This window comes from Sus scrofa, chromosome 2 (genome assembly GCF_000003025.6).
Source record: "Sus scrofa isolate TJ Tabasco breed Duroc chromosome 2, Sscrofa11.1, whole genome shotgun sequence".
Taxonomy (NCBI): Eukaryota; Metazoa; Chordata; class Mammalia; order Artiodactyla; family Suidae; genus Sus; species Sus scrofa.
Window position 1 is genome coordinate 37,811,810 of NC_010444.4, and position 13,121 is coordinate 37,824,930.

At 37.3% G+C, this 13,121-nt stretch overlaps 1 protein-coding gene across 4 annotated transcripts in view; it reads right to left on the bottom strand.

Annotated features, from left to right (window-relative positions):
• The window catches only part of NELL1 (neural EGFL like 1), a 945,441-nt gene that overhangs the window by 2,730 nt on the left and 929,590 nt on the right, over window positions 1–13,121 (bottom strand). For all 4 annotated transcript variants that reach the window (XM_021085298.1, XM_021085297.1, XM_021085300.1 and 1 more), the window contains one exon: window positions 1,607–1,783. In XM_021085298.1, coding sequence (XP_020940957.1) covers window positions 1,607–1,783 — 177 coding nt within the window. The remainder of the gene's footprint in view (window positions 1–1,606; window positions 1,784–13,121) is intronic.

Genomic DNA, 13,121 nt, shown 5'->3' on the forward strand with positions numbered 1-13,121 from the left:
ACATGTAGTGAGGTGTTACAGTTCAGATGGAGCCTCCATGTATTCCAGAACCTAGCAACTGTGGCTCCACTGAGCTGCCCATAGATCAATATCCCTATGCAGCCTCTTCTGTTATGATTCATTATAATTTATGTAAAATCATGTCTAATTATTCAGTCAGCTTTGTGAGGGACCATATCTGCCAACCTCACTGTTACAGCATCCAGAGTCTGGCACATGCTACTCTTGATAAATGTTTATTAAATATAACCACATTATTTTTAAGTCATTATTAAGCTATGTGTTCAACAGCTTGTTTTTCCCAAGAAATACTAACCTTAGGGGCTGGGGATGGGAAAGAATACTCTTTTGAAATTCTATGAAAATTTCATGTCTAAAATTAATACCAATTCTTTTGAGTGTCAGAGGATGGGATTCTTCAAAGAGAAATACAATTTTCCAACCTGATACGGAAGTTAATTCTGCAGTTGTGTTGGGTTTGTCTGCCCTTGGATGGGAAATGTAAAAAGATGGCTGTGATCTGAATATATCCAAGTTAATCTCCTTAGTATTAGGAGTGATTAAGAAGGATTTATTCTGTTAAGATTATCTGCACACTTACCTGGTGACTTTAGAAAAATCCAATAGAAATTTACAACACAATTTCTATAAATGCTTGCTTTATTATACAGTATCCATAGGCTGAACCATTAATTTCAGCAATGTTAAACTATCGAACACAGATAACAGTTTCCATTACAGCTTGACTCAGTTATGATTTAGCTCCTCTAGCTGCGAGTTCCTCGCAGATAGAACATCATATTCACCATGATAATGTGTCTTATAGTCTTGCAACATTAGGAATCTTTGTGGTATAATTTGAAACAGAAAGAACCAGGTCCAGAAATTAAGTGTTTGCTCTGGACTTTCTCAAAGGACCATCAGTATCCTTACTACAAAATAAGCTTCACTTTTATATAGGAAGGTTTAGCACCTAAAATTTTTCAACTGGGAAGTATTAACAAAAATAACTATTGTGTATTAAGTACCTTCTATATATTAAGTACTGTCTTTGCCTTTCATGCACATCTCTGATCTTCATAATAGCCCAACAAAATAGGTGCTCATCCACTTGTGTACATTAAAGAAAAGAAAGTTCAGTGAAATGCCAGGACTTGCCCAAGTTAATCACACAGAGCTAGGATATGGGAGAACCAGAATTGAATTCTAGGTCTCAATGACCTAGAGTCAGTATCAATCCCTAATATTTCTTCTATGTTCTGTTATCTCTCATGTTGTAGCTTTTAACTGTAATGACCCAAGAAATGAAACAAGTCCCAGCCAAGGCTTTGAAAGCTTTCTGTCATGTGGGGATTTTTATTAATCTGGTTTTCCTAAAAAGTAGCAATTATAAAGTAACTTGGGCCAGATCTGTACTATAAATATATTATGTCTTGCATGGTATTTTCAATACCTTCTGGAAGAGAGTACACTCCTTAATTAGTCACAGGACCCACAGTTCCCTACACTGATCACAAATAGCAGGAAACTAAAGCCCACAGGCAACTGGGTTTGTACACCCCTCCAGAGTATAAGGGATAATGCATTCTAAAGGAAGCCAACATACCAGACACCGGCACTGCTGGCAGCTATGAGTCCAATTGTCTCCACTTCGATAGAACTTGTGTCCATTTTGATCTAAACATTGACTTGTGACCCTGGTGTCACACTCTGGGCAACAGAAAAGGTCAGCACTTGGATTCTGGCAATCACAAGCTGTCCGCCGGCAGAATATCTTCCCATCCTGTTCAGAAATGAAGTTAAGGAGGTTTTATTGTTAGAGAAACAATAAGCTGCACTATGAAAACCAAATCTTATGAACACTTTTCAGAGCACATAGGTAAGATTTCTTAAGAGTTAGAATATTCCTCTGGCCGCCTCTCATTTTGTTTAAAACAGATGCACACATGTGCATTTACATACACACACCCTGTTTTTCCCTGGCCCTGACTGCAGAGCAGCCCAAGTGAAAATAGAGACATTTCTAAATTTAACAAAGAAGTCAATACATTTTTTGAAACTTTTTTCTAAATGTTTCTTAGAAATCATATTTCTAAGTAAAATTACAATTAACTAGCTAAAAATGCATAGGGTCAACTCATTTGAGTGGAAACTCATGCCACTGGACTTCTCCCAGTTCACAATGATATCACCTTATATATTCAAATGCAGTCATCTCATTTTATCTCCATCTCAACTGTGGAAGGAAGGCTAACTATACCCCCACTTTTTTTTTTTCTTTTTAGGGCCACACCCACAGTATATGGAGGTTCTCAGACTAGGGGTCCAATAGGAGCTGTAGCCACTGGCCTACACCATAGCCAAAGCAATGTGGGATCCTAACTACGTCTGTGACCTACACCACAGATCATGGCAATGCCGGATTCTTAACCCACTGTGCGGGGCCAGGAATAGGACCTGCGTCCTCATGGATGCTGGGCGGATTTATTAGCTGCTGAGCCACAACAGGAACTCCTGACCATACCTTTTTACAGAAGAATTAACTGAGGCCCAGAGAGGCTAAATGAAATATCTGGTATCACAGAGGTGGCAATTCTCTAAATAGCACCACCAGATCTTCTGTCCTCAAAATAACTGTCTTACATAAGATAGCCTATAAGTTGTTTATTACAAGGGGCTATTATCAGGTGCCACCTCTCATCTTGAGGCAGTTCCCCAAATTATAGGTAGAGTACAATTTCTGGAGTAATGGCCTTGAACCCTCATAAAGATTTGAAGGTCAACAGCACTCAAACATGAAAACTGAACATTTTGCTGCATCTCATTTATGTGTCTGTTTTTTGCAGTAATTTTTACCTCAGATAATGAAGAGCTGATAATACAAAGTGAGACAGATACCTACCTTTTATGATTATAACTGCTTTGCTGAATATTTACCAAACCAAAGACTCTCAGGGCCAGAATATACATTAAAGGACACATTACAAAACTTTCTATACTCAATTACTCTAGAGCAACCATAATCAAAAGTCATCAAGCACGTGCTTAAAACTCTCCAGTCTTAAAGAACTCAAGAACCACCACAGAAAGTATTCAAATCATGCAACTAGGTACCTTTCTGAATATTAAAAATTGTACTTTTTATTTCCTATTTCCATTGATCCTTGTTGACGTCCTTGGTAATTGGGGAACTCCCAATCCCTTCTATCACATTTTTCCTCTTCATTCTGAGAAGAGAGCTCTTACGTCTCCTCTGAATTATCTCACTGCTGTATTAAACATCTCTAATATTTTGATCAGTCCCCAATCTTTTCAGAGTTTTCACCTTTGACAATTTTGAGTATTTTCAATAATTATCATCATCTACCATCAATTTAACACTTATTTCATTTCATACTTACTAACTCTTCTAAATGCATTACTATGTTTAATCCTGATAATTCAGTGAAGTAGAAATTTTTATCTGCATTTTTCAAATTAGGTAGCTGAATGAGCTAAAAATAATTCTTCAGTAATGGTCTGACCAACAGAAAGTGATTTGGGACTCCTGGTCACCTTGTTTTAAGCACCATACTCACTTTAATGCAGCCTGACTTCAATTATTAACTTTCTTACTAACTTTGGTTATGTCATGATGTTGACCCGTATTGAAGCTAATAAGTAGACTAAAACTTCATTGAACCCTATCCTGTCTTGTGTGGTTAGTTGTGTGGTTAGTTGTTTGGAACCAAGTGTAAAACTTGGTGTTTATTCATACTGTATTTCACCTTGTTAGATCCATTTCACCTCTCTTGCCTGTCAATGTTTTCTAAATGCTGTGTCTGTCATCCACTATAGTTTGTCTTCCTTCAGTTGAGTGACATCTGTAAACTTGATAGACCTGTCCTTAGGGTCAACGTCTACTTCATTGGTAACAATTTTGAAAAGGCCAAACTTGCTGAGATAGGTTTACTGTCAGCTAAAGTGGAAATTTTTGGATGCTTTACATTGTTGATGGTGAATGGAAAGGAAACATGGCAATGTATATATACATATATGAATATATGCACATATGTATATATACACACATGTGTATGTGCACATGCTTCAAGAGAGAGATAGCAAGAGACTCTAGTTAGATAGCTGAATTGAGTCAGAGAACTCAGCTAGTATGGACAAAGAGGTATCGAGATCCGAGGAATTCTCCAGCAATAGGTCTTTGGGTTACACCTCATATACCATGATTTTAACTCTAATATATTTTGTTTGTAAAACCATTGCTCCAAATGACTCCTCTAGGAATTTAACAGAAGTTAAGAAAAGTGATAGCTATGACATGAAACCATTTGATCAGCTGACCACTGTGTGACTCTTCCCCAGGTATGGAAGGACCAGGTCTCAGAAACCTACATGGCTATTCCATGAACAATATCAAACACAGGGATAGATTTTTTTGGAAGCAGGTACTATACAATAGGCAGTGAGACCCAATCAGAATGAAAAGTTTCTCTACATATGCTGTTGAAAAGAATAAATTAGTGACTAGCCTCCAGGGTTAGTGCAAAATAATTTCACATCTCATCAATTATACGAAAATACCAAATAGGCCCCTCTTAGACTTTAACATGTTTCAGAGCAATGGCTATGTTTACTTTGGCTTTTGAATTACAGGTTAACTGTCAATAAAATTATTTTCCAGTTTTACTTGGAAACAATTGGCATACATCACTGTATAATTTATGGCATTACAGCATGACGGTTTGATTGTACATATTGTGAAATGATTACAATAGGTATGGCTAATACATTAGTTCACAGAGATGAAATAAAAGGAAAAAGAAGGAAAGGGGTAAGATGCGGGGAGCCGAGGAGATGCAGAGACTCGAAAAAAGGACCTTGCCTGACGGCAAAAAAAACTTGAAGGTAGGTTCCTAACCAAGGAAGGGAGCTCACGTGAATGTACAAGCCGAAGCTGGGCTTCTGGTCAGGATAAAAAGCCTGCCTGAACGGTACAAGCCAAAGGTGGGCCTCTGGACAGGATAAAAGCCTGCCTGAACGGTACATGCCTAAGGTGGGTTTCTGGTCAGGATAAAAGCCTGCCTGTACAGTACAGGCCGAGGGCAGGCCTCAGGTTACACAGCTCTCATTTTGATGTTGATGAGGAAGAATTGTGGCTTTCCCGGGAAAACAATTTCCATGTTTGTGCTGGAGAACATGGATTGTTTCTCTGGTGACCTAGTCTTTCCTGTTGTTTTATTTATTATTCAGTTTTCCTCAGTCTTTCTTGATTATTTACTTATTATTCTTATTTTCCATTCTTATTTTCCTGTGGTGATTTGTGATTTAATAAAGTTACAACAATAATATAATAAGAATTTCATCCTGAAGGACTTTCCCCTATTTAAATCCAACTTAGTTAAAACATAGTGTTTACATATTAACTAGTTATATAGTAAACTTTAGAGTTAGGACTTTAATGAGGTTCATAAAAGTTAGACATGTATTATCCAAAAAACCTAGCTGTGAGTTTTGTCCTTGCTTTTAAAAGCTTTTAAGTGATAGCTAGTTAAGTTGGTTTATATTTACTTACACTATCTCCCTGCCATAACGCTTTGAAGACAAGCACCCGTCTACAAACAAGGTTTGTGAATGCCAAATTCTTGTGTCTATGGCCTCTTCAAAGTACTCACTAAGTTTAGTTAAGATAGAGATCTTAAAACAGGATGCATAGCTGCTATACCATGTAATAGTTAACCAATGTACTTTTAACACTGGGATGTCATCTGTAGTGAAAAACTGTCTATATAATCGACCACTGTTGCCAATAAAGTTTGAGCAGTCCAGCGCCCTGAAAGAAGGAACAAAGAGGCTGTCTCTGTGCTGTACATTTCCGCCGACACCATCCATCTTCTTCAGGAAAGTGTACACTCCCTGGCCGCCGGAGCTGGCCTCTGGCAGGAAAATGATATCCTAATGATGTGAACTCTTAGGATTTACTCTCTTGGTAACTTCCCCGTATATCAGATAGCAGTGTGTGCCATAGCTATCGTGTTGTACTTTACATCCTTAGTACTTGACGGCCTTAAAGAAGTTTGTACCTTTTGACCATCTTCTTTTAACGCCTCTTCCCTCCTCCCTCAACTTCTGGTAATAAGTCTGACCTCTTTCTCTATGTTCTTTTTGTTTCCTTTATTTTTAAGATCCCACATATATGCGAGCATATAAAGTATCTGTCTTTCTCTGTCTGATTTATTTCACTTATAATGCTGTCAAGGTCCAACTATGTCATTGCAAATGTAAGATTCTCTCATTTTTATGCATGAATAATACTACATTGTAAATATACACCATAACTTATTCATCCATTCATCCATCTATGAACATTTAGTTTGTTTTCATGCCTTGGCTATCGTAGATAACAATGCTATGAACATGGGGATGCAGATACCATTTTGAGTTAAAGTTTTCATTTCCTTTACTGTATTCCCAGAAGTAAAACTGCTGGATCATGTGGTAATTCTTTTTTTAATTTTTTGAGGATCCTCCATTCTGTTTTCTATGGTGGTCATACAAATTTTCAATCCCACCAGCAGTGCTCAAAGGTTGCCTTTTCTTACATCCATGCCAGCACTTATTATCTCTTGTTTTTTTTTGGTGATGGCCATTTGAACAGGCATGAGGTGATAATTCATTGCAGTTTTAACGTGCACTTTCCTAATGCCTTGTGATGTTGAGTATCTTTTAATGTACCTATTGGTTTTCATATTATTTTCTTTGGAACAATGTCTATTCAGGTCCTTGACCCAATTTTAATGGGTTGTTTTTATGCTATTGAGTTACAGGATTTATTTATTTTATGAGTTCTTTATATATATATTGGCCCCTTCTCAGATACAAGGTTTACAAATATTTTCCCCATTCTGTATTATCTTTTCACTTTTTTGATGGTTTCTTTTGCTGTCTAGAAGCTTTTCACTTGATGTAGTTAAAATGGTTTTTTGGAGTTGCTGTTGTGGCTCAGCATAAATGAATCAGACTAGTATCCATGAGGATGTGGGTTCAATCTCTGGCCTTGCTCAGTGGGTCAGGGATCCGGCATTGCCATTAGCTGTGGTGGAGGTTGCAGATGTGGCTCAGATCCCACATTGCTGTGGCTGTGGTGAAGTCTTGCAGCCATAGCTCCAATTCAGTCCCTAATCTGGGAACTTCCACATGCCATGGGTGAGGCCCCAAAAAGCAAAAAAAAAAAAAAAAAAAAAAAAAATAGTTTATTTTCTTGATTGTGTTATATCCCCCCCCAAAAAAAATACCATTACCATGTCAAGGAGCTTTATCCCTGTGTTTTCTGCTAAGAGTTTCATGGTTTAAGGTCTTAAATTTAAGTCTTTAACTAATTTTGAATTTTTGTGGATAGTGTAAGATGGGGATCTAGTTTTATTTCCATATGTGTATATTATCCCACAACCATTTATCTAAGAGACTGTTTTATTCCCCCCTTTGAGTATTCTTGGTTCCCTTGTCAAATATTACTTTGTCATATCCCTCAAACTTATTCTGTTTTTGATTCTATTCCATTGGTCTATTTGTCTATTTTTATGCCAGTGCCATACTATTTTGATGACTATAGCTGAAGAGTATAGCTCAAAATCAGAAAGTGAGATGTCACCTGCTTTGTTCTTTCTCAGGATTTTTTTGGTTATTTGCATTCTTCTGAGGTTCCATATAACTTTTAGGAACATTTTTCCACTTCTGTAAAAACTGCTATCAGAATCGTGATAGGAATTGCATTGAATCTACAGATGGCTTTTAGTAGTATTGACATTTAAAAAATATTAATTCTTCCAGTCTCTGAACATGGGATATATTTCCATTTATTGGCATCTTCTCTAATTTCTTACATAAGTGTTTTGTAGATTTCAGAGGAGAGATCTCTCTCCTCCTATGGTTTTGATGCTATTGTAAAAGGGGTTCAATTTATTTATGCCCAGAAAATTCATTGTTAGTGTATAGAAATGCTACTGATTTTAGTATGTTAATTTTTTGGCCTACAAATTCACTGTATTTATTAGGTGTAACAGTTGATTGGTTGAGTATTTAGGATTTCACCTATATAAAATCATGACATCTTTGGAGTTCCTGCCTTGGTGCAGTGGTTAACGAATCTGACTAGGAACCATGAGGTTCCAGGTTCAATCCCTGGCCTCGCTTGGTGGGTTAAGGATCTGGTGTTGCCATGAGCTGTGGTGTAGTTTTCAGATGTGGCTTGGATCTGGTGTGGCTGTGGCTGTGGTGTAGGCCAGTGGCTACAGCTCTGATTGGACCCCTGGCCTGAGAACCTCCATATGCTGTGGGTTCGGCCCTAAAAAGACAAAAAGACCAAAATAAAAAATCATGACATCTTAAAATAGAGACAATTGTACCTTTGCATTTCTAATTCTGATATATTTTATTGCTTTTTAACCTGATTGCTCTATAGGGCTCCTAATACCATGTTTAATAGGAAGGGCGAGAATGGGCACTTGTCTTATTGACCACAGAAGAAAATCTTTAAACATTTTAACATTGAATGTGATGTTAGATGAGGGCTTGTATCACATATGGCCTTTATTTTGTCAAGACCTGTTCCTTCCATGCCTAATTGGTTAAATATCAATCATGAAAAGATGTTGAACTTTTTGAGATGCATCTATTGGAATGTTTCACATGGTTCTTTTCTTTAGTTATATTAATGCGATGTACCACATTGATTTTTGCACATGTTGAACCATCCTTGCATTTCAGGGATAAATCCCACTTGGTCTTGGTAAATGACCCTATTAATATGCTGCTGCTTTTGGTTTGCTAGTATTTTAATGAGAATTTTGCCACTGTATTCATCATGGATATTGGCCTATAGTTTTCTTTTCTTATAGACTGCTGTCCTAGTTTTGATAGCAGAAAAATGTGGGCCTTGTAAATAGAGTTTGGAGTGTTGCTCCTCTTTAGATCTTTGGGAAGAGTTTCAGAAGGATTGTTGCTAATTATCTTTTCCTTCTTTCTTCTTTATTTGACATGTAATTGATTTATAGTATTATATTTCATGGGTAAAACAATTATTCAATATTTCTAGAGAGTACACACCATTAAAAATTATCATAAGATATTGGCTATATTCCCTGTACTATTATACATATCCTTACACCTTATTTTGTTAAAGTCATTTGTTTCAATTTTTGGATTCCTCATATATTATAACATCCAGTTTTTTTCTTTCTCTGACTTATTTCACTGAGCATAATGCCCTCTGGGTCCTTCCATGTTGTTACAAATAAAAAAAAAATGCATTCTTTTTTTATGGTTGAGCAATAGTCTGATGTGTGTGTGTGTGGCATGTGCATGTAAACATATCACATCTTCTTTATCCATTCATCTGTTGATGGAAACTTAGGTTGAGTCCATATCTTGGCTATTACAATGTTGCAATGAACATCAAGGTGCATGTATCTTTTTAAATTAATGTTTTGTTTTCTTCAAATTTGAGAAGTGGAATTTATGGATTGCACAGCAGTTCTATTTTTAATTGGTGGTTGGGGGACATCCAAATGGTTTGCCATTGTAGCTGTAGCAATTTACATTCCCACCAATGATGCAGGAGTGTTCTGTTTTCTCCATAACACCACCAACATTTATTAATTGTTTTATTTTTTCACTATAGCCATTCTGATAGTGCTAACAACAATTTATATGCAGCTAACACTGTGGTTTTGAGTTTTATTTCCTTGGAGATGAGTGATATTGAGCATTTTCATGTGCCTGTTAGCCAACTGTACTTCTTCTTTGGAAAATTACCTATTTAGGCCATATGTTCACTTTTTAATTGTTCTTTTTATTATATGAGTTCTTTACATATTTTGGATATTAATGCTTTATCAGATATAACTGTTTCCAATGCCTTTACCATTGAGTGGGTTGCCTTTTTGTTTTCTGATGGTTTCTTTCACTGTGCAAAAGATTTTAAGTAGTTTGATGAGTTACATTTGTTTATTTTTACCTTTTTTTTTTTTGCTTTTTAGGGCTCTATTCGTGGCATATGGATGTTCCCAGGCTAGGGGTTGAATTGAAGCTATAGCTGCTGGCCTACGTCACAGTCACAGCAATATCAGATCCGAACCATGTCTACAACCTACACCACGGTTCTGGAAATGCTGGATCCTTAACCCACTGGGCAAGGCCAGGGATAGAACCCACAATTTCATGGTTTCTGGTCAAATTCATTTCCATTGCACCACAACAAGAACTCCTATTTTTACTTTTTATTTTCTTAGCTGAGGTGAAATAGCCACAAAAACATTGCTAAGCCTAATTCAATGAGTGTACTGCTATGTTTTCTTCTAGGAGTTTTATGGTTTCAGGGCTTATGTTTAAGTCATTAATCCATTTTAAGTTTATTTTTCTACATGGTATGAGAAATGTTCCAGTTTCATTATTTTACACATAGCTGTCCAGTTTTCCCAGCACCACTTATTAAAGAGATGAAGTGATTGTCATTTTCCACTGTATATTTTTACCTTCTTTGTCATAAGCCAATTGGCCACATGCGCACAGGTTTATTTCTGGGCTAATTTTGTTCCATTGATCTATGTGTTGATTTTTGTCCAAGTATCATACTGTTTTGCTTACTATAGCTTGGTAGTATAGTCTGAACTCAGGAAGCATGATAACTGCAGCTTTGCTTTTTTTTTTTTTTAAACTCATGATTGCTTTGGCTATTTATGGTCTTTAGTGATTGCATGCAAATTTTAAGATTATTTGATCTAGTTCTGTAAAAATATATATACCAAGAGTATTTTGAAAGGAACTGCATTAAATCTGTACATTGCTTTGGGTAGTATGTTTTTTTTAAATGTCCATTCTTAGAGTTCCTGTTGTGGTACAGCAGAAACAAATCCAACTAGGGACCATGAAGTTGCAGGTTTGATCCTTGGCCTCACTCAGTTAAGGATCCAGTGTTGCTTTGAGCAGTGGTGTAGGTCACAGACATGGCTCAGGGTTGGCATTGCTATGGTGTAGGCCAGCAGCTGTACCTCTGATTAGACCCCTAGCCTGGGAACCTCTGTATGCTTTGGGTGTGGCATTAAAAAAAATTATTCTTCCAATATTCTTCCAATCCATGAACACAGAATATTTTCTCTGTATTTATGCTGTCTTCATTTTTCTTCATCAATGTCTTAAAATTTTCAGACAATAGGTCTTTCACCTTTTTGGTTGAATTTATTCCTAGGTATCTTTTAGGGTTTTTTTTTCTTGTCTTTCATATTTGTAAGTTTCATAGTCTTCTCATTTTGCTTATATTTCTCTGACTTTATGAAATTAGGTGAAAAAGTTACCTATCCCATCCTTTATAAAGTATCCTTGTATTGGAGCCTTCCCATGCAGTGAGCATGTGCCCAGTGGCTTTGGTTGGAGAGATGGATCTGAGATGAGCACAAGTTACCTCTTCCCCCTAAGTATTCTGGCAGCTCTCACCTTGGTGGAAAATGGGGCAGGAGTTGGAATGTCTAGAGCCAGAGTCAGGTGGAAAATGGGGCAGGAGTTGGAATGTCTAGAGCCAGAGTCAGGTGTAAAATGGAGCATCTTCCATGTTCAGTTGTTGCCACTTCCATATGGGAAGTGAGATCAGGTCCTAATATACTTGAGCAGAAACCCTTAGAGTCAAGCCTGAGTAAATGCTGGCCCCCACAAGTGTGGGCTCTCTCTTTTCCTGTGTATGGTACCTTAGTCCCAGAGGGGAGCAGTCATGGAGCAGGAGAGGCTGAAACAGGCATCTGGGGAGGCTGGGGTGTGCACTGGAAAGGTGCCAGCATGCCTAGCAGAGGTTCACACAGCTCCTGACCCACTACCTCTGCAAGTGCCAACAAAAGCTATCCTTACCCAATTCAGATGAAGTACCCAGTTTGAGCCAGTATCATCCCCACAAGAGCTCATGATCCTCAACAATGGCAGCCTTTGCCCTGGTGGGACACTTATCCAGAGCTATAGGGCCCTGTGTGCTCAGTGCCTTGGGGCATGAGCTGGGGTGGTAGTGGAAAACTGGCCAGAGCCCCGAGAAGTTTAAATGCATTATTTTGCCTTGTTCCCAGGGTAATAAAATGTGTGCATGCTGTTCATGATTTGAGATTTTAGTTCTTAAAGCCCTACTATAAGTCCCACTGGTTTTCAAACCAGCTAAAGTGAATTGTCTTTCCATTGTCAAACCCCAGAGCAGGTTTCCCAATATGTGGTTCAAACCCCCCACTTCCAGAGCAGATCTCTGAACTGATAATAACTCACTCCTGTATCTCATCGTAGGTGCAAAGGTCTTGACCTGATGGCTTCTCCACCCTTCCTACCTGATTCAATATATGTATTTCTTTGTAGCCTTGGTTGTTGAATAGCCTTTCTGCCAGTCCCCAGTTCACTTTCAGTGAAATTTCCCTACATGTAGATGTTATTTTTAACGTGTTTGTTGCAGGAGATGAACTTCTCTTCCTCCAAATCTGCCATCTTGATCTGCTCCTCAGTTCTTCTTCAGTATTTGGTAAAATTCACCAGTGAAGCCCTCTAGTCCTGGCCTTCTTCATTGGGAGATTTTTTTCATTACTGATTCAATCTCTGTTCTGGTAATTGGTCTGTTAAGTATTGAATCTTTATTCAGTGTTAATAAGTTATATGTTTCTAATTTTTTTTCTATTTCTTCTAGGTTTTTCCAGTTTGTTGGAGTAAAATTGTTCAGAGCGGCTCTTGTGATCCTTTGAATTTCTGTGGTATGAGTCATAATGTTTCCTTTTTATTTACAGATTTGTTGATTTGAGTCCTTTCTCTGCTTTCCTCGTTTACTCCAGATGGAAATTTGTCCTTTGAAACAAATCTTTTCAAAGAGCCAATTCTTAATGTGGTTAATAGTTTCTATTTTTCTGTTCTCTACTTCTGTTCTAATCTTTATTAATAGTCAAGAAATTAATTTTCAATAATGGATGTCACAGGTGGCTTTATTTGATTCAATAAGAATGCCATTATAAAACCTCATCTCACAAAGTACAACCACAAAAAAATCCAAATTTGTTAAGAGAATGGAACACATAGATGTTAAGTAATCCTACTTGCCATAGATTTATAGGGTCATT